Source organism: Pinus tabuliformis, chromosome X (genome assembly GCF_031772625.1).
Source record: "Pinus tabuliformis cultivar Carrire ecotype Pingquan chromosome X, CPIR1, whole genome shotgun sequence".
Classification (NCBI taxonomy): Eukaryota; Viridiplantae; Streptophyta; class Pinopsida; order Pinales; family Pinaceae; genus Pinus; species Pinus tabuliformis.
In genome coordinates this window covers 1,611,889,121-1,611,916,497 of record NC_142308.1, presented here as the reverse complement: position 1 = coordinate 1,611,916,497, position 27,377 = coordinate 1,611,889,121, and the positions used below count along the sequence as shown (strand labels likewise).

At 39.1% G+C, this 27,377-nt stretch overlaps 3 protein-coding genes across 6 annotated transcripts in view; all 3 read right to left on the bottom strand.

Moving 5' to 3' along the window:
- Positions 1-12,971: 12,971 nt before the first annotated feature.
- RGTA1 (RAB geranylgeranyl transferase alpha subunit 1) overlaps positions 12,972-27,377 on the bottom strand; it is a 136,684-nt gene continuing 122,278 nt past the window's right edge. For all 4 annotated transcript variants that reach the window (XM_089448724.1, XM_089448725.1, XM_089448726.1 and 1 more), the window contains one exon: positions 12,972-13,755. In XM_089448724.1, coding sequence (XP_089304850.1) covers positions 13,370-13,755 — 386 coding nt within the window. In that variant the 3' untranslated portion in view covers positions 12,972-13,369. The remainder of the gene's footprint in view (positions 13,756-27,377) is intronic.
- Positions 15,159-18,602, bottom strand: LOC149146209 (ATP-dependent DNA helicase 2 subunit KU80-like). The gene has a single exon (XM_089448728.1). The coding sequence runs from the start codon at positions 18,600-18,602 to the stop codon at positions 16,845-16,847; it is 1,758 nt and encodes a 585-aa protein (XP_089304854.1). The 3' UTR covers positions 15,159-16,844.
- On the bottom strand, positions 18,848-19,501 carry LOC149146208 (uncharacterized). Its single transcript, XM_089448729.1, has one exon. The coding sequence runs from the start codon at positions 19,499-19,501 to the stop codon at positions 18,848-18,850; it is 654 nt and encodes a 217-aa protein (XP_089304855.1).

Genomic DNA, 27,377 nt, shown 5'->3' with positions numbered 1-27,377 from the left:
AATTTTTGGAACTCGCCCTTGTTACAATCTCCAGAATTTGTCGCTCAAATCTTCTTAGTTTTCCTCCCTGTTTTTGTTTTGCTTTTTGGGCATTTGGGCACTGCACTTGATTTCTTGCCTCTCTGCAATTTCTGTTTGGGCTGACAGGTCTGACAATACCATTTTCCTCGTGGTACTTGATTCAAAGGAGGATCCAGACAGTAGGTATGATACCCTTCATCGCAACCATCACAGAGAAGAACACACTCATCTCTCTCATCAGTGAGACAAGTTCTGCAAAGGCAAGAAGGGCAGTTCCATCCAGGTGGAGGAGGAGCATTGAACTTTAGTTTCAAACAATCCTAGGGGTAAAACTTGAACTTTAGTTTAAAACAATCCTAGTGCAGACTTTGCTGTCACCCAATTCATCAATCACTTCCCCACCAGCTCCATCTCCTGTAACTCGAGATTCTGCTTCTAAAATAGCAGATTTGACATCTGGCATATTATATTTAAGATTCACTCTTCGAATTTGAAGAAAAATGGACTCTGGATTACACTTTGTGTGCTCAGTTTTTTTACATATAACATTGTTTGTTCTTTGTGCACTGTCATGGAAATGTCGTCACTTTGAACATGATCACGTCAAGCATTTATGTGTTGTGTCCAACATATCTCTTTTTTCATGTGAAACTTTGCATAGTGTACCCTCTACCATGATAATTTCGACAATAGATGATGGTTACGAGCATTGGAATGAATAATGTAAGTCGCCAAGATGTATGTTGGTGGATGTAATAAGTCATTTTCATTTGTCGCCGACAGATTCAATGATGTGAGACCGTTGTTGACGGTGGCGCTTTGGAATACGTGGTATCAACCTCCTTTCACTGTGAGCTTGTGTTGAACACAATATAATTTTATATACTTTTCAAAGAAAATGTGTGAGAGATATCCCACATGGGAAGTTGTAGATAATTTGCGCGTTTTGTATTTATATAACCACACTGGAAGAGCCTTAGTTAATGTCGGGCTTACAAACGACCCAGTGTGGCATCCTTGGTGTCTGCATGTGCGCTGGCGACGTGGTGGATTTTGCATAAACCCTAACGACCCAGTGAGGCATCCTTGGTGCCTGCATGTGCGCTGGCGACATGTTGTATTTTGCATAAACCCTTTAAAGATAAGGGAATATTATCCCACATTCAGGACCTAAAGATAAACTTAGATATGCCACATCCCTTCTCATTGTAATCTGATGATAGCCAAGTCCTTTTGTGGGTCGATGGGTCTTGGACTTGTCTTGTCGTGAGTAGTTCTTTGTGTATGATGATTGAAGTTTCAAAGGTGGTTGCCCCATGGTGATTGATGTAGGTGTGAGACTCGTCTCTTTGTCGTGACCATTGATGTAGATGTGAAACTCATCTCTTTGTCGTGACCATTGCAGGTTGTGGCTAAGCTTGAAATTTTTATTATGTTTTTTAGTTAGATATTATCATCAAACAAATATCAAGAACGAAACAATGACAATAGAGGAAACAAAAATTAAGCTCTCAGTGAAGGAAAAACCCCTCCAAGGGGAAAACTCGAAAAACTCCTCTTCTTATAGAATCTGCTTCAAATGAGACACAAGGACCTAAGTCTTCCTCCAAGTACCAAGTCAGCCCTTCCAACAAGTCCTTCCTTGATCTTGCTCCAATTCAAAACTGCAAACTTGACCTGCTAACTTCAATATTGTTACTATTTTGCAACTTTGATTCTACAGCAGCTGCACAAAAGCCCTAAGACAACTCTTATTGCAATCTTCCTTTGAGAAAAACAAGTCTTCCTAAGGTCAACAGGGTCCACACTGAGTACTCTCTCTTCCTGCAACCTGATGCTACACCTGTAACTCGAATCTGCAATTTCAGTGTTTCTAGGACACTGCAAAAACCCTAGATTTCGCATGTGTGAGAGAGATGGAGCCCAAAAACATAAATTTTGCTTCCTCCTTGGATTCCTCTATCCTTCTAGACCTTTGCTCTCTTCTTCTTTTTCTTCCTAGTTACAGATCAAACTTACTTATTGAGATCAAACTTTTCACTGAGTGGATGCAAAATGAGGTTGAACTGCTTCTTTATATAGGGCTGACTTGTACTTTTGGAATTTCTAGGACATTTTAGATTCAAAATAAATTACTTTTCCAATTATAATTTGCCTGAAAGGGTCTTATAAACATGATGTTGACTCCTTTGACTCATGACATAAATCCTAAGACCTAACAAACCCTAGAAGAATGAAGAACATGCTTTTATCTAGAAGACCATCAATAATGAGCATGAAATCCATACTTCAAAAATAATAACTTTTTCTTTTCTTCTTTTGTTTGTTACAAACGATACATATTGAAATGAGTACAACAATTATGAAGATTGAAACCAATTATATTTTCAACACTCCGTCTTAATTAGAGAGGTATTCATAATTGTACAACCAGTGCAACAGCGTTCTCAAACTGAAGAGTTCTCATAAGAAGAGTCGGATTGATAAGCCAAATTGTAAACATCATCATTATAATTTCCAGCACTGTCATTGAGGCCTAACTTGACAAGCTCAACTTCAATTGAGAGTGTTATGATGCGAGACTTTACGTGTGATACCACATTACCTCTACAAGACACATACCCCATCCAGATGTCTACAACGTATGTCATTTAAGGACTATTCTTATCTTGTATCTCCAACCCAGAGCCCTCAAAGAATATGGGTCCTCTTCGACCACTCTTCTCTTGGATACCTGTCCTATCCTCAAAGAGTGTCGGTACCTTTCCTTTCTTGAATTCTATATCCTCAAGAAAACGGCATATGCTTATCTAATTCTCCAACATTCTTTCTTCATTACGTGAAAAAGAGAATGCACATGTGATTTCCAACATCACTCCCTTTCAACCAGAGAGGATAACCCTATTCCTTCTTGACTAAGGAATAGATCATTGCTCCTATTCAAGGAGACTCCTAAATTACTCCCTCTTGAATCTAGGGGAGATTCCAAACTTCCTTTCTATTTTGGAAGTCAACACCACAAGCCTTACAACTTGTCTTCATAAGTGTATCGGCTAATTATTCTTCATAGCTACATGGCTTCCTCTTTCCTTCGCATCGAGCTTGCTTTCTTTCGAGGTATCATGGAGCCATATTCACTCTTCAATCTTGTGACAGGATCCAAGTCATCTCTCTCGCTCATCACTTTCATCTTGACATCATGGATGAAAGCATTACATTGAGCCTTTCCAAACTTCATGTTGATCATAGCCTCCTTATGAAAGTGATATCCTTTCACCTTTAGGTTATTTTCTCACATTGCTACCTTTCAATCCCAAGATGGACATATCTTGACTTCACAGTGTCCAAGTACCAAATATTGAGCTTCCGTCAACATTCCTCTTACATTTTCATACAGTTGACCTCAACTATCATCGTGTATTTTTCCAACATTCTTCCAAGTAGCAAAATAGTATGTTAACCAGATAACCAACAATAATGAAAATCAGACTTACCTCATCATGATGACCTTCTCGTTCTATCAACAGCTTCACGGTCCATCTGCACTTGAATCTTCCTTCATGCATCAAAGTGCCCAAGGATCAAACTTAATTACCAAGTTACAACTTTTTCTTTCAGAGATTATACTGGAAGTTAATCATTATTTTGCATATTCTAAAAAGTCTTAATATTTTATACATCATGTTGTAACATGCTTTATTTTTGATAAGTTAGTTTTTACTTATAAAAGAGGGTATGCAAAAAATAAAGAAAAAAAATGGAAATATGAAAAAAAATAAAAATGAAATAAAACCCCATCAAAAGAAAATCAAATTTCTATAAATGTGTCTATTTAAATGCCACTTCATAAAAATAAATTGCATTGTAATAAATCAAGGTTTTGTGTGTAGCTTGTTTACTGTTGATTTGGGGTAGCATCGGATGTGCTCTAGCCACGAAATTTGGTGGAAATGTTGGGGCACATGAGATATCGAATACCTAGAAAGGGTTTGGGCAGATTCTAAACAGATCAGGAGATATTAAAATAATTAATACTTTTAACGGAGTCCCTAAGTCTAAACTTAGGGAAAATAAAATATTAATGTGTATTAATATGAATATGTGTTAGAATGGTAGAAAAGACATGGATCGAGCCAGATCTAATCTTAACCGTTGATTTGGGACTTAATCTCGGTCGTTGAGATGTCAACAAAAAAAGTATGAGAGGAGGCTTGAGGGGCACTTGGAGAACACACTGAGAGAGACCAGTCAGTACAATTTTTGGAGCAGGGGTTTCTAAGAAATTGAACCAGTGGTCTGGAGAGCAGTGAGGACGCAGCAAGTACAGAACACAGAGATGGGAGATCAGCACAGAAGAGGCAGACGCAGAACCAGAGGAAGCCATGCAGAGGCAACAGAGATTGCGCAGAGCCGGAAGGGCCTACGTCATCCACGCAGAGGCTGCAGGAGTGACGCAGAAGCCCAGAGAGGTTGCGTAGAGCCTCAGTAGGCTGACGCAGAAGCCCAGAGAGGTTGCGTAGAGCCTCAGTAGGCTGATGCAGAGGTTTTCAGGCTGTAGAAGAGGTCAGTAGGGCCTACGTCGGGTTTCGGAAAGCGTTGGAAGTTTTTCTATCTGTGGGTAAACTAGTTTGGCACCCTGTTGTACAAGAAAATTGTTGAATAATAAAATCCTCCCTTGCTACACTGGTTTTTTGACATTGGGTTTTTCCGAGGACATTAGTCCAAAATAACTGTGTCAATGTGTGCATATTTTTGTTTCTGTATTACAATGTGATATCTGCAACAGTATTTATTTTAATGTTTCTTGAAGTAATTTCATGAATAACTTATGATGAAATAAGTACGAAAAGTAAATCAGTTGTTGCAGTGATAGAATTTTCACATTTACATGCCACAACATTTTCTTATGATTTGAATCATATAGTTTGATCTTGATGAAATCATTTAAATTTATGTTTTAGATTAGAGAAAAAATTCACCAAACTCTTTAATCTTGGTCGAATACTAGAAGATAGGATTAAATAGGATAAATTAATGGCTTAATATGCTCAAAGTTTGGCCAAAGTTGTATTAGATTAGGATTACAAGTGAATTCGACAAATAATAGTTGCTAGTCTAAATGCGCCAAAGTTAGAATAATTTTTAATTAGGATTTAATTACCTTTAAAATGGTGATTTTTTTTGTAAATAAACATTCATATGATTTTTAGTTAAAGTCAATAAACGACAAATGTGATTTTGTCGTCAAGCGCTAAAGGTCAAGCAAAAATCAACGGTGATATGCTTCCCCCACCCAAATCAACAGCAGGGAAGCCACTTCGCACCCCCTCGCTATGATATGTGATAACGGCAAGGGGGTGCGAAAAGCAGTTTTATCCACGTTGGGCCCCCCGCTATGTGTCACCTTCTCCACGCTTCGTACCCCCCTCACACATTGCCACTTATCACCACCCCCCCTTCAAAATCCACCTACCTGGTTTCCCTTCCCACCCGATACCGCACCAACGGTAATATCTTCCCGCACCCACCACCTCCAACCGTTGCATGCCACGTCTCCCTAGACATTGTCGTCGATCCGTTGCCACTATCTGTTTCCTCCCGTTACTGTTCTTCCTCTACATTAAATGCCCATTTCCTCGATCAGTAACGACCTTCTCGTAACGATAGACTAATCTCGATTATAAATAATCCCCTTGCCCTGTTACGCCTAGTTTACTAAAACTGTTATTTTCACTATTTGATTTCAATGTTCATGTTTCACATTCTATGCCACTGCCAAACTTACAACCAGTACGCGTCACCTTAAGGTATCACTGCTCCTTTTTTTGTTATCTTTCATTACAGTTCTGTTTTCATGGCTCCTAAGAAGATAGATAAGCCATCTATCAGTTCTTCTTCATTACGGGAAAACCTAAAATCCTTCGATGCCTTAGACCTGGACCACATTCCATTAGCTGACTAGTATTTCAAAATCATAGACATAGAGTGTGAATTTGACATGTTCGAATTACATAATTGGCTTAAACAGACCTATATTGACTCTAAAGATGAAATAAATCTATGGGAATCCCTTTTTCCCTTGTACATGTTTCCTCAAACCTATTCTTTTCCTGATCTAGTCATGTGGTGCCAAGCTAAGTATAACCCTTTGCAGAGAACCGTGGTAGCTCAGAATGGAGACATTCTAATATCTATCACCCCAGAAATTATCAACAAAATGCTTCTGATCCCTAAAAACGATTCCCTTAGCTTTTTCTCCACTGCAATATTAATGGACCTATATCAAAAGCTCACCTTCCCTCAAAGAGCTCAGATTTTTGAGATCTTTCTCCCTAAAGATGCTGAACTCCCTAAAAAGAATCCTCCTTATCCAACATCCATGTTCCCTGAGAGAGCTAAACACATAATTTCCCTAGTTTCTTGCTTGTTAGGCTACCAAACAGATCAATGGGTAGATGAAGCTATCCTAGGTTATCTATCTATTTTCTCTAAAGAAAACAAACATGCCTTCATGTATAATTACAGTCAATTCTTGGCTGAAACTATGCATGAGAAATTGATGAATATTACTACTGAAGGAGTGTTTAAATACTCCTTTGTGCTAGTACATATGATTATTTTTCAGCAAGGAGACAAGTTACCTATTGTTCTACACAAGCATAATGATTAGTAAGTGAATCAAGCAGTGACACTGTGGACCTCATTGATTATGAAGAACTCAACTGAATTCAAATTTTCAGAATTCATTGATTGTTTCATTCACCCAGTTGCACAGCTTCTCAGCAGCCAGAGTGAACCTATGATCAGTGCAGAAATCAAAAGGATCTTGCATCTTAATGATCAAGCTAGAACAGGAGACTGGTATCTTTATCAGAACTATACAGAGATTAGAGTATATGGCTGCGAATTAGCTCAATATAAATTGCCCAACTATGTTCCAATGAGAATTTTTTCTGTAGAATATATAGCCAAATGATTAATATCGATGAATTTCATTTTATTTCAGGGAAGAGGAAATCTCAGTTTAAGATAAAGTCACAAGTAGCATCATTCATTTGTAATACTAGATCAGCAGGTTTAGAAGAAGATGCAATCCTCAAACAGATGGGTTTTCAACCAAGCTTCCCTTGGTCTTATGACCCATTCAGTTTTATTTCAAACTTAAAAGTGGAACTCAAAACCACAGTGGAACTCAAAACCACACCTTACAATCATACACCAAGACCAGAGATTGAGAAGTATAGAAATCAAGAACAGTAGGAGAAGTTTTCTTCAAGAAGCAGAAGAATAGGTTTTACCTCCTTCTACTCTTCAACTTCTCACACCACGCAGGACAAGAGGCCCAGAGAAGGATCTTCATCATCAGCAGTTGGAAAAAAAGAATTCATTCATTATCAGAAGTAATAAAGGATTGACTCCAAAGGCACTACTACTACTAAGGGTCAAAAGGAGCCTATCATCATCAATTTGGATGATTCATAGGTTTCTATAGGGATAGAAGAACCTGTAATCACTACTCCATCTTCTTCTTCAGCTTCACAGAATTTGTTAGAAATCACTCAATCTGCAGGAGCAAGTGAAACAGAGGAGCCAAACATCTTCACTAATTTCCTTGAAATTAAGCAGAAGAATGAAGCTTTAAAGGCAAATGTTTATGCACAGTTTTGGAAGCAGACTTCTACTTCATAGCACAGGTTGTTGACAGCTTTTGACAACGAAAAGGGTAGAATGCAAATGGCATTTCTACAGGCTCAAGTGCCTTTTCCCAAGGCTTCTTCTGATTACAAGAAGACTGTATTTTCTTTTGATGCTAATCAGATACACCCAATTGATCAAATGGACATGCATAGGCAGTCTGGTGAGATGCTTTTCTCTACCATGACCAATACTGTTATGGCATTGTCAAAACTCAGAACTGCTCTGTCAAATGTGTAGTCACAATTGAAGATTGAAAAGATATCATCTTTAGCAAAGGATAACAAAGTCAAGTCATTAGAAGACTTAGTGATTAAAATTGGATATGACCCTATTGATGTTAAAGTTGCAGAAGATATTATCAAAAAGAAAAATGCAGATATTACAGCATTGAGGAAGCAACTCAAACTGCCTTCTACAAAGGACCCTCAGACCAAGGAGATAGCAGAAAGTGAACAGCACAAGGAAGAAATGCTCAAGCTGATCATTGAGCAGAATGTACAGATAAAGACCATGGAGGAGCAAATTGAGAAATTGCTTAAGGAAAAAGAGAAATCTGCTCAGTTAGCCATAGCTCCTATCACAGATATTCCTATTACAGTGTCCAGAACAATAGGGGAATCGACATCAACCACAGCAGAATCTACATCAACAACAGGAGATTTGAACAAACTCTTACAGAAGCTGACTCACCAAAAACAAGAAAATGAAAGGCTTCACAAGAAATTTAAGAATCTAGAAGTTTAGAAGATAAAAAATGACACTCTGTATGTTGAAGAAATGCAGAAGACCCACAGGTTGACCAGAAGGATAGAAGAGTTGCAGAGTGAGTCATTAATGGCTCAAACCTTGGCCCAAGCCAAGGAAAGCATTTGGGCATATATTAGTCAGGCCATAATTGAAGTATGGTCCTCCATTCAAATCATTTTAGAAGTATGGAGGCCTTAGATGTCAAATAGCTATTAATGAAGTTAAGCAACTTCTTAAAGACAAACCGAGTGAAGCTATAGACATGATCAAAGTTCTTAATTCAAAAACCAGGGCCGAGTTGGAGCAGATTGAGATTCTGGACAGAACAGAAACCATTTTGGAGATCAAGAAGGTTTTGCAGAAAAAGAACCTTATGACTCAGTTAGAAACTAAGTGCCAAACCTTGAAGACTTTTGTTCAAAGGTTTCATTTTAAGTTTAATTTACTCAATCAGAGAGGATTGCCAGGATTAGTGGCCCCAAATGACAGGTTGATTAGTTTGGAAGAATATTGCCAAAAGCTTTATACTATAGCAACTGATAAAGCAAATTTTGCAGGCATAAAGGGTCATATTACAGGAAAACAAATGTTAGAAGCTTTAGATTTTGACTTGACAATTAAGCATGAGATTAAACACATTTTTGTAAATAAGCCCACTTTTGAGAAGTACACCGAGGTTGATGAAATTTACAGGGAATTGGTAAATATTTTTATACCAAGTGAAGACATATGGGATCACTTGTGTGAAGTTATTTGAGTAACTTTCATCAACAACTGACAGACAGTTGGGCAACACTTTTTGGGGACCACATCATCAACAGATTCCTAAAGGATAGTGTTAGCACTTAGCAGTGTTGAAATTCCTATAGTTTTGTACTATTCTTGTATTTTTGTTTTAAAAATATCTAGAAGAACTTTTTGTATAAATAACTCCTTCGAGTTATTAATGGTTGAACCCTTGGATGAGCTTTGAGAACAGAATTTTAACCGAGCTGGAGATTTGCTTCAAGTTGATGAAAGGATTTTGAATTTGCCTTCTATAGTTTGTCTCCTAGTAAGTTTTTCTTATGTGCTTATTTCATTATGTCTTTCTTCATGTATTTAAGTCTTTATGCAGAGATCTGGGTAGGATCATACTGAGTATTAGTCAGTCTTAAATCCCCTGTGAAGTTATAAACAATAATTAGGGACTAGTTTATAAGATTATATGTTATTATAAACTCCTCTGTATCAATTAATTGTCACACCCATCTGCATTCGTTTAAGTATATTTTGTTCTACAGGAAACATTTTTTGCTCGTATTCTTTTCTTATAACCAATCAAATATTGTGTATGAATATTTAGCAAGTTATATTTCATCAAGACTATTTTTTGCTCGTATTCTTTTCTTATAACCAATCAAATATTTTGTATGAATATTTAGCAAGTTATATTTCATCAAGACTATGTTATTCACCCATTTTAAATCAATTATCTATACCTAGACAAACATCAGCGCTTTCATCCAACTTAGTATTTGTTAAAGCTTAAGCACTTGTTTTCAAATTATTCATAACATTGGTCATCCAAAAATTTTAAAAACAAACAAAACATTTTAGATGCTCTTGCATGACTAACTGACCTAGAGTCATCTTAGAGGACAACACATCCTTAAGTCAAATTCTTCCTTCCAACAAGTCCTTCCTTGATCTTGCTCCAACCAGCTTCAAAACTACAACTTTGACCTACCAACTTCAATACTACAACTCTTTTGCAACTTTGATCCTACACCAGCTGCACAAAAACCCTAAGACAACTCTTCCTGCAATCTTCCTTTGAGCAAAACAAGTCTTCCCAAAGTCAATGAGGTCCAAACATAATACTTGTTCTTCTTGCACCCTGACGTTGCACATGTACCTCGAATATGCAATTTCGGCCCTTTTGGGAAGTTGCAAAAACCCTAGATTTTGCACGTGTGAGAGAGATGGAGCCCAAAAACAAAAAGTTTGCTTCCTCCTTGTATTCCTCTTGCCTTCTAGACCTTCACTCTCTTCTTCTTTGCTTCCCCGTTACAGATCAAACTTCCTTCTTGAGATCGAACTTGGCAGTGAGTGGATGCCAAATGAGGTCAAACTGCTTCTTTATATAGCCTTTCCAAGGGGTCGAATTCCCACCTTCAGGCCGACTTGAAGCTACCATGGTCGACTTGTACTTTTGGAGTTTCCAAGACTTTTTAGACTCAAAATAAATTCTTTTTACAATTACAATTTTCCCTAAAGGGTCTTATAAACATGATGTTGACTCCTTTGATTCGTGATGATAGATCCTAAGACCTAACAAACCCTAGAAGCATGAAAAACATGCTTTTACCTAGAAGACCATCAATAATGAGCATGAAACCTGTGCTTTAAAAATAATGACTTTTTATTTTCTTCTTTTGTTTGTTACATAAGATACATATTGAAATGAGTACAACAATTATGAAGACTGAAACTAGTTACATTTTCAACGAAATATACACTTTAATATGTAATGTGGATAGTCATGAGGGGTATATGGGGCTTTCATAACATTAAATAAGGCCGAGAGGGTGAAGGCTCCATCATTTTTTATAAGGCCTTTTGATAACACGATTTGATTCACATTTTCCCCTGGGGTTTGGACCACATATATGTAAAAATAAACTTTAAAATAGGCCAAAAAGAACATAGAGCTCTTTTATGAACACTTTTACAATGGCAAAAGGTGAATATTTCTAGATTAAAAAGGACCCCATGGATGATAGGCATGAAATTTTTGAGAGCTTTGACAATGGTAAGAAGGGACCATAGACACCATTATGTAAGATTTAAAACAACATAGGGTGAGGTGTTCAATAAAGACATGTTCTTTATGACAACTACCCATATACTCTTCCATTTTCCTTCTTTTGCTTTAGACTCATAAGAGATCAATGAGATAAGCCATGTCGCAATAACAATGATAGGAACATAAAATGAATGAGAACATTATGAGATAAAGAGGGTAGACTCCTTTCCTTTTGATTATGTGAAGGCACAAAATGGATCATTTAGGCGATCAAGATGGAGTTGGAGATGGGAAGACCAACACCAGCAATGGCTTGCAGAATCTTTGAAACAATTGATGTTCATTAACAATTAGTACGTCACCAATTCATTGTAGTTATGATTTGTAATGTACACAGGGGCTGGAAGTTATTGTTGTAGAGAGGAAGCCAAAGTCTATAATGTGCATTCGAAGGAGGTGCTACAGCCTACCAATATAGCCTAAACCTTAACAATGAAGGTGTTACCACTATCATTGGTATGTGAGCATGGAGGTATCAATATGAGAAAATTGAGATCAGAATGCTGCGCTGAGTAGAGGTATCAGGGATAAACATGCACTAGAACACAAGATTAGGACATTAGTTTTCGTTTTCACTTTTTATATAAAAAAATGTAAAATGAATCTCAACAAATATAGAGTCAATTTGTTCAGATTTAAGTGAACTAAAAAATCTCAATGAATTTGTTTGAATTGAGATTTTCCTTGAAGTTTAGTTTTAAATTCAATGAACTTGAATGAACAAATTCAAATAGGCTTGAAGCTTGATGAAGTTAAAACTTGAACCTTTAAGTTCACCAAACACGATGACTTTGGCTTAACACCTTGCAAAAAGATAACTCAATCCTTTTTTGGTACTACTTTTCATGCATTGTTTATTACTCATAATTTGTCTTCTCCTAATTTTGAGAAACATGCTCAAAGTAGTGGTCTCAAGTCACTTTGATAGATGGGTTACATATTGGGTGGACTTAGTAAGCATGGGCATGACATTTTTATTCTTATTCGCTTTAATATTTTGAAACTACATTGCTAGATGAGAACCACTGTTGTTTCTACTACTAATACTAATTCCCAAGAACAAGCACTTACACCATTTGCTTCTACTATGGATTCACAGGAGTAGCCCTAAGTCCTATTAATAAGAGTAATGCAGATACTTCACAATCAACATCTAAGCCATATTAACATCGTACTCAGTGACATTCTAAATCTATTTGAATTTGTTAGTGAACTTTGTATGCTTCCATTTAAGTTAGCGACTCGAGTCATTTATAAGGAGTTCATTTAGAAATGCACTTACGACGTACTGTTCTGAACAGCATAAATAATAAAATCGCTTGAACGTTTAGACTGTTGTGTTGATATCACTTATATTGGCTAGCAGTTAACAATCTCTAAAGGAAAAGCCCACAAGACAATAGCTTAAAAGGTTGTCAGAGAGGCTTGCACTTAATCTGGAAATGAATAAAAATATAAAATGCTTGAGAATTGAACAAATTTCATATTAATGTTTGCTTTTTTATGGCCACTAATGTGTAAGGAATATTCTTCCATGCTGAATTGATATACATATATTCAGCATGCAACAAAACTTCACTTGATATTCTTGAGGGGAATTACTTTAAGATATTATGTTATTGTTGTAACTGTTTCTGGTATTCTAGTAATACTCAAATTGATAAAGAAATATAGATTAATCTAATTAATGAAATGTCAGCGCAAGTAATGCAGAACCAATACCATGGCCTCGACCTATAACTTTGTGCAGAACGTCAGTAGTTGTTACATTGGTACTTCCACTTGAACATTGTTAGACCAATACAAATTACTGAACACTATAGCTGACTGTGCCAGTATGACAGATGGAACCATGCAGCTAGCCACCAAATTGTAAAGATCAAATTTTGTCTTCAATGTAAGTTGCAAATTCTTAATTAATCATTATCACCATTTCAACAGGGTTTCAATTGCCTGCAAGTGGAAGGAGTCCCAAGGCATCACTTTCAAGCAAGCTTTATCATAAACAGAACTTCATCTACAGGCTGAAAATATGCTATACTGAGACAAACTGCATCAATTTATGGAGGTGCCATCGAACCATTTAAGTGAAGGAAGTGTTTTCATCAACAGCCTCCTACATTTTTCATCATTAGCAGGATTGCCTGCAATATCAAGCTGTCTCAAATGCAGGCCTTTGAATGCTACTGTGATTTCCCACGAAATTTCCAGATTCTCCTCGTCTGCATCTCTGGTGGTGTCTCCATTGCTGATAGAGGAATTATTCAGTGCAGAAGGAAAAGAAAACCTTGTGGAGTTCACAGTATGTGCTCCAATTTTGTTGTATGCAATATTCAATGCCCTTAACGTCTTGATCTGTCTCAAAGGTCCCAAAGCTGTAAAATTGGCAAGCAGATTGTGACTGAGATTCAAGCAACCCAGCAGCTGCAAAGCCTCCAGTCCTGAAAAGTAAAATTGAGTTAAAATGTGCAATCTATCACTGACAAAATAAGATCTCACATCTAGTTCTAGATGATAGAAAAGAAACAGATGTAAGTACTGTCTAAGCAAATTAGGAGTTGTTGGGCACTGAATGTTACTCAGAATCCATTACAGGGTTGAGGTGCTCTGAGCATCTCACTTGTAGGAAAAAGGACTGTCGGTTATCTGTTTGGCAAGTTCGACAGACATTTTGTTCATTATTGATGTGTCTTTTCATATTACAAAAGGTTTTGGGGCTCACCATTGTACGAGAACTATTCATTGCTTGGCAACTCAATGACAGGTGGCATTACAACAATTATAAAGAGAAATTCTAACAATATTTTTTGGAAAAAATGGCCAATTACACCAATGTAAAATTATAGTCAGCAAACGGTTGCCGATTGTACGTTCCAAAGAACAGGGGAGCCATGTGGCAGTTGTTTTTAAAATATAAATAGTGAAGAAACATATTTGATTCTTGAAGGCAAGTTCCTACGTTAAACTGTGAAGAATTTCAGAGGGCTTTCATCACATTTTGTCAATATAGCTATTAGTATTTACTAATGGCATATGATGACAAACATGTCGCTGAAATTGGCCCCCTCATCTTTCCATCGTAAGTAATCTGTGATTCAGTTTCCCAGACTTGGAATCAGGAAAATCTTGGTGAGGAAAAAAAAGCACTAGAGTTTATCTTGGATCTAGACTCGGGAGAAACTCAGCGAGTACAAATATATAAAGAAACACACATATAGTGAAAAAAAAAAAAAAAAAAAAAAATTTGTATTCTATAAACAGCAGTGTTCTGGGATTTTTGTAGAAATCCGGATCAATTTGACTTTGTCAAACTGATTTAGTTGCAATTAACCTTGAGTCAGTCAACTGACATGAGTCAAATTCAGTCAACCCAAGTTTGACTTGGCCCAAGTTTAGAAAAATAATTTCTCTCCTGACCCGAGTCAAACTTGTGAATCCTATTACATTAGTTGAGATGCTAAGCATTCTTTTGAACGCATCCAGACTTTTACCATTGAGAATAAGAATAATAAAGTTATCATGAACATACTTTATTTTCCAATTCTATGTTATCTGGCATAGCATCTTTTATATTCTATTTAATCTTTCAAATGCATAACAATTAACTTATAGAGTATCATGAATGTAAGATTCTGACTATAAATTTCCCAAGATATTCAGTTTTTCTGGCTCTGTGGTGTTAACTGTGTGGATGGTGTTATCACAGTCCCTTTAAAATGTGTTGCTGTAGCAACCAAGTTTAATTTCTATTTTTTTCTCAGTGAGAAATACAATGATAAATACCAGGAGAATCCAACTTATTCCCAACCACTGATTATTTTATTTGATTTCAGAAACACTTAAAGGAGCTGGAACATATATTATCTTTAGAATGAGTGGCCAATGCATATAATTTCTACTATTACTTAATCTCAGAATTACATCGAGGATGTAGTGGAACCTGGTCTCCTGTAGTGGCTCAAATGGATCCCAGAGAATATTTGCAGCAGCAGATAACACGCTTTCCAACCAAGAGTAAATACAACCACGTGAAATATATAAACCTTCCACAGGTACATTCAACAGTGAGAGATGGTTAACGTGGGCCCTCAAATCAATTTATAGCCCAGCAGCTACTATTCGTGATCCCCGTCTGTACAACACCTCCAACCCTTTGCTCCAATTACTTGGGACGTTGCTGATAGAACCCTTTGTCACCCCCAGCAAAAATGAATTGGACCACTCCAAACATACACGTCCTTTCTACAATACGCATAGATTGTTCTGGAAGGTGTTCACATTCAAAAGAAGACAAAACTGCTTGGCATGCTCAACAGTCAGCAACACAACCCTACCTTGAGTGTGGTTGGGCTCCACTGTGTATATACTCCGCCCAGATTTCATTCGCAGCCCCAGAAGATTTCTACACGGCTTTATTATGACATTAGGCAGGCCCCACGACTATTTCACTGATGTCTGTCACCAATACGCAGCTCAAGAAACAATGAAACTCGGTTCTGTGAACAATGTTTCCGTCCCAACAAAATAATGTATATAACTTGGCCTCCACAGAAGTATAATCGTGCCACCTCGCTCCTAGTCTTGGAACTAGTGAAGAAAGAAGGTGCTCTTCCACAATTAAGGAAACTCAAGTTATTATGACAGGAGCTCATTCCTAATGCACATTTATCCTCTCGTACTCCCTTTTCTTAATGGCTTGAATGACAGAATGGAGGGAATGTCTTCCCATAGTGTTGGCTTTGATTCAGATTTTCTGGTAGCTTCCCCATCTGCAAAAGAGATATAGAAAATACCAAATAACTTTTAAAATCAACAAATAGAACTTGGATACCTCAGTTTTTTTTTTGCAAATCTCGTTCTCCATTGAAGTTCTACGGTGAAATCTGAGTGACTTCACTCTCAGACTAGGGGGTCTCGTTGCAACACCGAAGTCTGCTATGGCAGCTAGGGCTCCAAAGCCCTCAGCTTCCTCTTCCAACTCTCTCCAAGAGCTCTCTCTTCAAACTCACACAATGCACCAATGAATTAGAGTCTCCTCAATTCCCTTCTTTAATGAGTTTAGGATTGTCTTTTCATCTTCACCTTCCCTTTTGTCTTTTCATCTTCACCTTCCCTTTTCTCTCTTTATTATTTTTTTTCTTTTTATTAAAGTCACTTTATGATACTCCACTTTATAAAGTGACATCCAACTTGTATGGGAAATATCATCTTTTCTCCTTCTTTAATAAAGTCTCATTGTTAATTATTTCCAAAATTGCAAAACTCCTAAGTGATTTTGCATGCACAAAATTTGGGAACATTACAGTCCTCCCCGCCAAAAATTGTTTGTCCTCAAGCAATTGGAATTGTATTCCCAGATCCCACACATACCTGGGAAACTCTAGTTGTAAATGATTCAGAATCTGCATATCTATGCCAGGATCCCAAATCCACCTGTTGAATGCCTTTGTACAACTGAACCCCATCTGCTTAGTAATTTCTTGTATTGATGAACCCGCTGTGCCTGCTGGAGTAGTTGTTCTATCAACCTTCAAGGAAGTATCTGGCTGGCCAGTTTCAAATGGCCCTTCTGTTCAACGATCAGCATGTTAGGCAAAACACCCCTGTTACCTTCTGCATCTCTCTGGTTTTTTATGATGCTATGCTCAATGGTGTCTTTGATCTTTAAATCTTTAGCGCTTTGAGTGATGTAACCAATATCTCCATGGTTCCTATGTTCAAATTCCTTGTTTTCATCTGTCAGTAAAGTGTCAACTCCTTGATGCACCAAAGAATTATTGTCCTTTTCAGGTTTCAAACGACTGTGCCTATCAGGAGTACTGATTACCAAAGCACTGCCTTGAGTTTCCTTTTTCACCAAAGAGTCTATTGACACTAGCCAAATCAAAACATGGTTTTGAGGCCATGTGTTCAAGTACCATGCAAACTGTCTTTTTAAGCCGGCAGAAACGATGGCTAAGGCACCCAACAATGATCTTTCCAAATGTTCCATCTCATCTACATCTATTTCTGGTGCTTTCTCATGTGCTCCATTAGATTTGAATAGAATTGCTTTCGCTTGTACTTCAGTCACATCACTGTCAACAACTTCGTCCTTGTTTATCAAACTGACATTCTTGGGAACAAGTAATTCCCAAAACTCATTCAGTCTTTTACCCTGGCACCTATTTGCTAACCCATGCATGAAATTGTTGAATTCCATTGCCTCCTCTTGTTGTATCCATCCAGTTCGTAGTGCTGCTAAGCAATCCATCATTTTATGGTATGTGTTTCCTCTGTAAGAAGAATCCAACAGATCAATGATAAGCTTTTTCATTTCTTTAATAGCCTTGGGAACCCATTCATCACTGTCTCTGCATGCCAACATAACCTCAAAATCTGCAACTGGTGTCAATCTTCCAACTTGTTCTGCTTTCCTTATTGCAAGACTGTCGAAGGAGATGCCACTGTGCACATTATCTCCTGCATCTTTCCCTGCTGGTTCTTCAGATAATAATGGTTTGTCCCTCCAAAATCTATTGGAGACCTTCTCTGTCTTTTGATTCTTTTTCAATTGGAATAGGCTACAAAACCTCTTAAGTTCTTTTTTTGCAAACAACCCAGTTATCCTCTTACCAACATCAATTGGAGGCACATCAGCATCTGATCTTCTTGATTTTAAATGAAGAAAATTGTAGAACCACTCTAAAATAGGATTCAATGTTAGCTCCAGTTTCATTGCCTCCTCTCTTCCAGGGGGCACCAAGTCAAGCATAACATTGTCTGTGTTAGATATGTTGGGGGTCAAAATACCAAGCACAATGTTTGATTGTCCTTTCCTCCACACACAACGCAAAATGGAAACATTCTTTGTTGTTTGCATTGCCTTGGCCACTGCAAAAATGGCCACGGTATTACCTGGTGCTGCGATAAAAATATTTGTATCTCTCATATAGTAGTGCCTCAGAATGTTTGATGCATCTGTAAAGCCCAAAAGCTTCAGGCCCTTCTCAGGCTTGAATTTGAGTGCTTCTTCTTCTGCAGTGGAAATAGGAGCCATTTGTGGTCCATACTGAAAACCCTTGATCCTTTGATTTGGAGGAATTTTCTTGTCAGGATCTTCCCTACCTTGGTACACAACATCCACCTTCACTTCTCGTGTTGCATTTCGATCATTTGGAGGTGCCATGTCTGAATATCTCTTTAAAGGAGGGATACTTTCTTTCCTTGTCTTCTTATAAACCCACACCTGAATTCTCATCATAGGAGTCAGCTCCAAATTACCTGGAAAAATGTTCATGGCTTCCATAGCACCCAATAGTGAGGTTGATCTTTAAACAACTATCACTTATGCTTGTGTTTGCTTCAAAAATCTGTTTAAAAGGGAAAGACCCTCACAGAATAACTTTGATTTAGTTCGTCTAGGCATCCTCTGTCGGAAAATTACAATGTCAAGTTGGATATCATGCCCTTCCATCTAGTTAGCAATTATGTCTACCTGGCCCTATTTTGTTCCTTCTTTAGGTTCTTTGATCAAGGATTGAGCACTTGTAATTAAAAAAGGCATTTATTTCCTGCACTCTTTCTTCCAAGTTCGTTTATCAGCAAGTCTATTCCAACTACTATGGCATCCAAAAAATCACCTAGAACCATTCCTCTTGGTAACCTGTTCAAGGCTTCAAGAAGATCCTCATCAACAGCCTTAATAGGTCGGAAATCAACCAAACTCTCATAGCCACCAACTTCCCTCTGCAGATCATTGTCAGCTTCTAGTTCCGATTTAAGACCAGACGTTCTTTTACTGTAATTAAACCCTGTAGGGTGCAATGCTTCATCTGCCATTTTTTCCAAATCTGCTAAAACATTTAAAGACTTGCTTGCGAAGGACCTACGAAAACCCCAGTGAATATACTTACGGTGTTTTTCTTCAGAAAGATTTTTGAAGTGTATTACATTGGCAAACTCATCACCTAAGGTTGATTCGTAAAACTCCTGTACCATGCCAACCTCCTTATTCTTGCCTCGATCAAACACAGTGGCATATGATAGAAGTGGTTCATTTGTAAATAAAAGAATATGATCCATGAGGCTTCCCATGATATGTTGAGGCCCAATATTATAGACATCAGTGGACAGTAATTTATTTACTGCTAGGCCAATTCTGCCACTGTCTATCTTTCCAATTCTACTCATGTCACCACCAAACATTACAAGAATTGGAAAAAGCCTCTTTCATAGTTTTGTCCTTCTCTAATCTTTGGGCAAGTGTCCTGTCATTCTGCAGTGGAATAGCAATAATTTCATCGACAATGATGGAGCAATCTTCAGCATTAGTGCCATCCACATCCCATACATGAACAGATGGTTGACAAACTAAATCAACATTTTCCTGGCGAAATTTGATCTTTTATGTTTCTTTGTTATTTGTCAAAGAATCATCTATGGGCTTGCATAGTGCTTCATCACCATCTTGAGGATGATCTCTGGGGAGGCCAACTTCATATCCTTCTCCACATTCTTCCGGGTTTGTGGCCACTGATTTATCTTCGAGTTTACAACCTTCCTTTTCCTTTCTTGCTTTCTTTGACCGGACCCAAGCCTCTATAAGTTCTGTCACTTTTGTGAAAGCTTGACTGTAATTTTCGAATTTTTGAGTGGGAAGCATTTCTCTTAGTTACCTTTAGCCTTTAATTCCGGTCCTGGAATTTTTCTCCTTGATATCACCCACAGCTGGCCAGAGTCATGCTATGGTGTCATAAAATGGAGGGTTTCCCACAGGCTGAGCCAAGATTAGGGCTCTGATACCACTGTAAGATTCCGACTATAAATTTCCCAAGATATTCAAAGTTTTTCTGGGTCTGTGGTGCTAACTGTGTGGATGGTGTTATGACAGTCCCTTTAAAATGTGTTGTTGTAGCAACCAAGTTTAATTTCTATTTTTTTCTCAGTGAGAAATACAGTGATAAATACCAGGAGAATCCAACTTATTCCCAACCACTGATTATTTTATTTAATTTCAGAAACACTTAAAGGAGCTGGAACATATATTATCTTTAGAATGAGTGGCCAATGCATATAATTTCTACTAATATTTAATCTCAGAATTACATCAATTGAGGATGTAGTGGAACCTGGTCTCCTGTAGTGGCTCGAATGGGTCCCAGAGAATATTTGCAGCAGCAGATAACACGCTTTCCAACCAAGAGTAAATACAACCACCTGAAATATATAAAACTTCCACAAGTACATTCAACAGTGAGAGATGGGTAACGTGGGCCCTCAAATCAATTTATAACCCAGCAGCTATTATTCGTGATCCCCGCCTGTACAACGCCTCCACCCCTTTGCTCCAATTACTTGGGACATTGGTGATAGAACCCTTTGTCACCCCCAGCAAAAATGAATCGGACCACTCCAAGCATACACGTCCTTTCTACAATACGCATAGACTGTTCTGGAAGGTGTTCACGTTCAAAAGAAGACAAAACTGCTTGGCACGCTCAACAGTCAGCAACACGACCCTACCTTGAGTGTGGTTGGGCTCCACTGTGTATATACTCCACCCAGATTTCAATTCGCAGCCCCAGAAGATGTCTACACGGCTTTATTATGACATTAGGCAGGCCCCACGACTATTTCACTCGTGTCTGTCACAAAAACGCAGCTCAAGAAGCAACGAAACTCGGTTCTGTGAACAATGTTTCTGTCCCAACAATATAATGTATACAACTCGGCCTCCACATAAGTATAATTGTGCCACCTTGTCCCTAGTCTTCGAACTAGTGAAGAAAGAAGGTGCTCTTCCAGAATTAAGGAAACTCGAGTTATTATGACAGAAGCTCATTCCTTGTGCACATTTATCCTCTCGTACTCCCTTTCGTAATGCCTTGAATGACAGAATGGAGGGAATGTCTTCCCATAGTGTTGGCTTTGATTCAGATTTTCTGGTAGCTTCCGCATCTGCAAAAGAGATACAGAAAATACCAAATAACTTTTAAAATTAACAGATAGAACTTGGATACCTCGGTTTTTCTTGCAAATCTCATTCTCCATTGAAGCTCTACAGTGAAATCTGAGTGACTTCACTCTCAGACTAGGGGGTCTCATTGCAACACCGAAGTCTGCTATTGCAGCTAGGGCTCCAAAGCCCTCAACTTCCTCTTCCAACTCTCTCCAAGAGCTCTCTCTTCAAACTCACACAATGCTCGAATGAATTAGTCTCCTCAACTCCCTTCTTTAATGAGTTTAGGATTGTCTTTTCATCTTCGCCTTCCCTTTTGTCTTTTCATCTACACCTTCACTTTCCTCTCTTTATTATTTTTTTTCTTTTTACTAAATTCACTTTTATAAAGTCACTTTATTATGCTCCACTTTATAAATTTAAAGTGACATCCAACTTGCCTGGGAAATATCATCCTTCATCCTTCTTTAATAAAGTCTCCTTGTTAATTATTTCCAAAATTGCAAAACTCCTAAGTGATTTTACATGCAGAAAATTTGGGAACATGCCAATGGAAAACACGAAAGTTGACATTTAGGGATGGTAGGCAAGGGGACGGTTTCTGGGGTTCCTAGAAGGTATGCAAAATTCCAAATGGGAATCTAGGAGATGAACACTAGAAACGGTGCAGATGAGTAGTGGTTCTAGGTAGAGCTCTTCAAAAATGTATATACTCATTTGTGCATCACATTGTTGATTTATTTAACCATGATATACGCTTGGCATTGCAACTGGTCTACCCACACCATACTATCCGCCCAGTCCACAAATCAAGGTCTAGTGCTAATCTGAGATTCTGAACAACTACAGAATGATTATGGTGTAACACACCTTCTCAAGCTCCATGTCACTATCCTTCATTTGTCACTATAAAAGGAACTTGAGCTGAGATACCTTCAAAATAGAGGCAAGGTCTAGGCTAGAGTATCAAACTATGGATCATATCCTCACTCTACAAGTCATCATTGAGGATGCAAAGCACCGCTCTTCGAAATTCTTATGCTACATTGTAGACTTTTGGAAAGATTTTAACTCAACTGAGGGATGCCTTGTTCCAGAGGCTTGGAGACATTGATATCTCAAAAACCCTCATCACTATTTTATGATCTTCTACAAGGTCATCCTTGGTCACCTATGCACTATCAAATTTCATCACGAGCACTAAGGAGATGAAGCAAGGGTGCCCTCTCTCACCCACCACATTTGGGATTTACATAGACGAGTTGTTGTCATTCTTGCATCAGAACATCCAACCAAACAATAACTTATGTCTTGATTTCCACACTTTTATTTGTTGATGATGAGGTTTTTTCGGCCTCCACCCTTGAGGGTTTGTAGATATAGTTGAATTCTCTTTCAAGCTTTTGCAATCTTCAACAGTTGACAGTCCAAAATTATGATTCCCAATAGCTCGAAGAAGACCCTCCCAGGGTATCATTTCTACTTCAAAGGAAGGAGATTGAGATTACCATAGCATACACCTATCTAGGGGTTTATTTTTAAGGGCCCAAATTTGGACTAAGGGAAGCTCTCCAATTGTAGAGTAATAAGGCGTATGGCTTCCTTGCCCTTCTAGAGAGACAATGTTTCGAACACCATTTTTAAGCTATCTCATCCAAGTTGGACCTCATGGACTCCATCTGATTCGAATTTAAACAGGAACACAACAAATTACAGATATAACCATAAATACAAAGATGCAGCAGAAATAACACTTCATTTCATTAATATCAAATATTGATATATGCTTGCAAACAGAATGGAAATAAGACTAGCTCGGGCGATGGTAGTTTATCTCTGAGAAGAGATGTGGCGGCTACATGCCTCTGGACTGAGCTACAATGAGGCCCAAGGACCTTTTTATTATTGAACAATAAGAGAAAACCCTAAACAACCAAAACCCTAACCCGAGGAGATGTAACACCAAGAGTTTATGGGACCCGTTGGGGTTAGTTGGGCAACCAACTTCCTGGGGTCGTAACTTGGTCATATTATCTTCGTTTGACGCGTATGATACCTTGTTGGAAAGATCTCTCTGAGGACTACAACTGTGGACAATCGCCAAAGACATTTTGCCCAAAAAATGTCGTTTAGGGCCTCAAAACGACTTCGGAAGTTCAAGACCCGAAAAACTACCAAAAATAGTAAATTGTGCTATAATTAAGGAAACTGAAAAAATAAACTGAAAGAACAATGGTGAGGGTCCAAGTGGAATAGGCGGTGGCCACCAATATCCACCTAGATCAGTGCTCCCCCCTTAGGAAGCAATGGTCTCCATTGCATTGAGTTCCTCCATGAGATGAGAAAATTTCTGCTAAACTTGATCCCTGGTGAGCCATTTGCCTTGGTGCAGGAGTTGGTCGGCTTTGACAAATCGATACAATTGGATCTTCTACTAGCGATTGTTCTTGATCTGCGTGTCCATGATCCGATTAGTTGCAGCTTGTTCCATGCAGTCTGGATTTAACTCTGTTGGTGTGAGTTGTTTTGCAATGTCGGATGTGTCCAGTAAGTGTGGAAAGTATGGCCGAAGGCGATCCACATTGAACACTAGGTGCAAGCCAAGGAATGGGGGAATACTAAGCTCAAAAGCATTATCTCCCACAGCCTTGGTGATGGTGTATGGCCCATATCAAAGCGGGTGAATCTTGCGATGCGGCCCACCGAGGCACTCCTTCTAAAAATGTAGCCAAACTTTGTTGCCCACCTAGAACTTGTGTGGCACCCAATGTTGATCATGTCACTGCTTGTACTTAGCATTGGCTTTGTCCAATATGTCATGGACCTGTTGGCGGATGTGTTGAATGTGCTCAATGAAGTTATTTGGCTTGTCGACTTTGGATTGGACATGAGCCGAACCTGCCTGGGTCGCTACAAATGGTATGGCCACATCAATGGGACATAGTGGCTGGAATCCCAGGCCCACCTGGAAAGGGTTGTGGACAGTCGAGCTGTGGAGAGCCCAGTTATAGCCGTGCTAGACATAGGGGAGGCTCTCATCCCATGTGTGTGGATGCTTTGAGTTGTACATGCACATAATGTGTACGATCATCATGTTGATGACCTCTGTCTGGCCATCAGTTTGGGAATGGAAAATTGTGGATTTAGTGAGCTTGGTGCCCAACATCGACCAAAGACTGGACCAAAATGTGCTAAGGACCCTGTTGTCTCGATTTGAGATGATAGTCTGTGGGATCCCAAAGTGTACCCACACTTGTTCAAAGAAGAGTTTAGCAGTGGCTTCTGCTGTGATATTCTTCTATTCTTCTTGCAAGCCACCATAATGGCCATCTTCGAGAAACTGTCGACGACCACAAAAACAGTCATTGTCATGCTTAGTAGAAGGAAGGCCCGACATGTAATTCATGGAGATGGATTCCCAAGGTTGACTAGGGGTAGGCAGTGGAGTATAGAGGCCTTACTTCTTGATGGTCGGTTTGGTAATGGCGCAGGCAATGTAGGATCTGATGTACTTACCGACATCTTGTCGAAGATTCGGCCAATAGAAATACTTCTACAGTACTGCCACTGTTTTCTCGACCCCGAAATGCCCAGTGGCCCGACTATAGGGTGCTTCCCAAATCATCCTGGCACGCTCGCTTTAAGGAACACAAAGGTGTCCCAAGTGGCATAATAGGGCATCCTGGGGGTGAAAATCGGGAACTCACTGACCCTCCAAGAGCGTATGGTATGTGTGGCTGAATTCTGGGTCACTTTTGTAGAGAAGTGGCCAATCAGAAGTCTCGTGCCCACAAGAGTTGAGCACAGTGGTTAACACCATGATCAATGGTTGGCTGAGGCATTTTGCAACATTATTGGTGTTGCCCTTCTTGTACTTGATATTCAAATGGAACTGTTGCAGGTATGTGGACCACTTCTGATGGCGATCATTCTGCAACTTCCCTTGCATCTTGTTAAAGTTGGCAACTAGGGCCAAACTCCATGTGGATCATCTTATTTATGGTGGCTGATATTTTTCTTGGATCCCTCTCATCAAGAGATGTAGGATTGATCTAAAGATCATCCCATTCCGATAAGTATTCATGGAGTTATGAATTTATTTGTGTTATAAGACAATTCGTCAAGGTCGGCCAGCAACTAAATAACACCCACATGTGCTCAACGTTTTAGTATAAAGGGAGATGACTTGAGAGTCATTTCACACACACTTCTCTCTTGATTTCTCTCCACTTGTCTTGGGTTTTAGTGTGAGATAAATCTAGAAGGAAGTAGCCCTAAGACGGAGGAGGGAAGGAGGCCTACACGCTGCCCTCTACAAGCCCTAACGCAATCCTAAGGAGGATGCCCTAACGCAGTCCTAAGGAGGATGATCTAGCAGCAATTCAAGAGAAGAGACCCTACTTCTATATGTTGCCTAAAGGAGCCTAGCCGCAGTCCTAGGATGGAGAAATAACGCTATAGAGGAGGCCCTAAACGAGTTGTACCTACCCATAGTCAAGGAGGGTTATAACATGCCCTAGCCGCAGCATAAGGAGGCTAGAACAGTGTGGAATAGGAGCACTGTTTTGGGGTCCGAATTGTTGTACAGGATGAGGCAGCACCGGTGAGTGCAACAAGATGATAAGGTACAGCGAGATGTTGCAGTATCGAAAGGTGCAGCATAAGGTGTAGCAGTATGATGTGTGCAGCAGTATGATAATGAAGTACAGCATAGTGATGATGGGTGCTACATGGTGCAGCGCAATGAGGTGCAGCACTATGATGGGCGATGAAGTCACCTGGCAGAATCAGTTGAAGCAGCATGTCTTCAACTGAGTTCAGCTACCTCATGTATCATCTTCTTAGAGATGATCTATGATCTTAGTTAGATAAGTCAAAGTGTTGATTTTTGTTGTATATGTACTATCTCTCTCTCTCTCTCTGCTGAACTATTGAAGAACATATAAGAAGAATTGATCAAGGGTTTCCCCACATTGGGGTTTGTCCCTAGCTAGCTCCACATCTTGTGTCCTCTTGTCTTGGCTTGTCTTCTGCAATCTATGTTTATGTTCTATCTGCAATTTACTTTAATGCTAATGTGATTGCTAATCTGGAAAAGATATTGAGCTAACTGTGAAAATTGAAATAAATTGCTCTAAGCATAGAACATACCTAAAATTAATGCATCTCTATGAACTGCAGGGGTCGGTGGTCTTTGTGGATGACCGTTTTCTTCCCTGTAATGCTTCCATTGTCAGCAAGCCTGCACAATGGAATAAATCTCTTTGTCGTAAGTGGGATACTTTTGGATTGTGTCTGAAAGTGTCTCATTGTGATATGCCACTGGATTTCCCTGTTGAGTAAGGACTGCCCCAATAGCATAGTCAGAGGCATCTGTCTCGATTTCAAATGGTTGTTACAAGTCTAGTAATGTGAGCACTGGTGCAGAGCAGAGGCGATGTTTCAACTCTGTGAATGCCTTCTGTTGAGATTCAGACCAAAAGAATTTTGCTTTCGCTCCTCCCTTGGTGACTTGACTCAAGGGCCAAGTGATATGAAAGAACCCCAACATGAACTTGCGATAGAAATTAGCAAGACCCAAAAAGTTGTGGGGCTCTGTCGGAGTGATTGGGGCTGGCCAATCCCGAATAGCTTGGATCTTGGCTAGATCCACATGCACCCCCCCCGGCCCCCGCCCCCCCGTTCATCAATATTGTAACCCAGATGCTGAACCTGGGTCATGCCAAAAGTGCATTTCTTCAAATTGGAACACAGCTTGTGTTGCCGCAGGGTTTGGAGAACCTGTCGAATGTGGTGGAGGTGCTCTTCCCAACTCTTGCTAAAGATCAGGATGTCATCAAAGTATACCATTACAATGAGTTGGTGAATGGCTGCAAGATGTCATCCATCAGCCTCATGAAGTTTACAGGAGCATTCGTCAACCCGAAAGGCATAACCAACTATTCAAAAAGGCCCTCCTTGGCTTTGAAGGCAGTCTTCCACACATCGGAGGGTTCGATTGGTACCTAGTCATATTCGAACTTCAAGTCCATCTTGAGTTGGTCCAGAAGGTCATCAATCCGTGGGATCAGGTACCTATTTCGGACAGTGATCTTGTTCAGCGCCAGATAGTCAATACAGTGT

Coding starts and splice junctions, on each gene's coding strand:
- LOC149146209 (XM_089448728.1), bottom strand. CDS start 18,602: ATGGAAGCCATGAACATTTTTCCAGGTAATTTGGAGCTGACTCCTATG.
- LOC149146208 (XM_089448729.1), bottom strand. CDS start 19,501: ATGTTTGGTGGTGACATGAGTAGAATTGGAAAGATAGACAGTGGCAGA.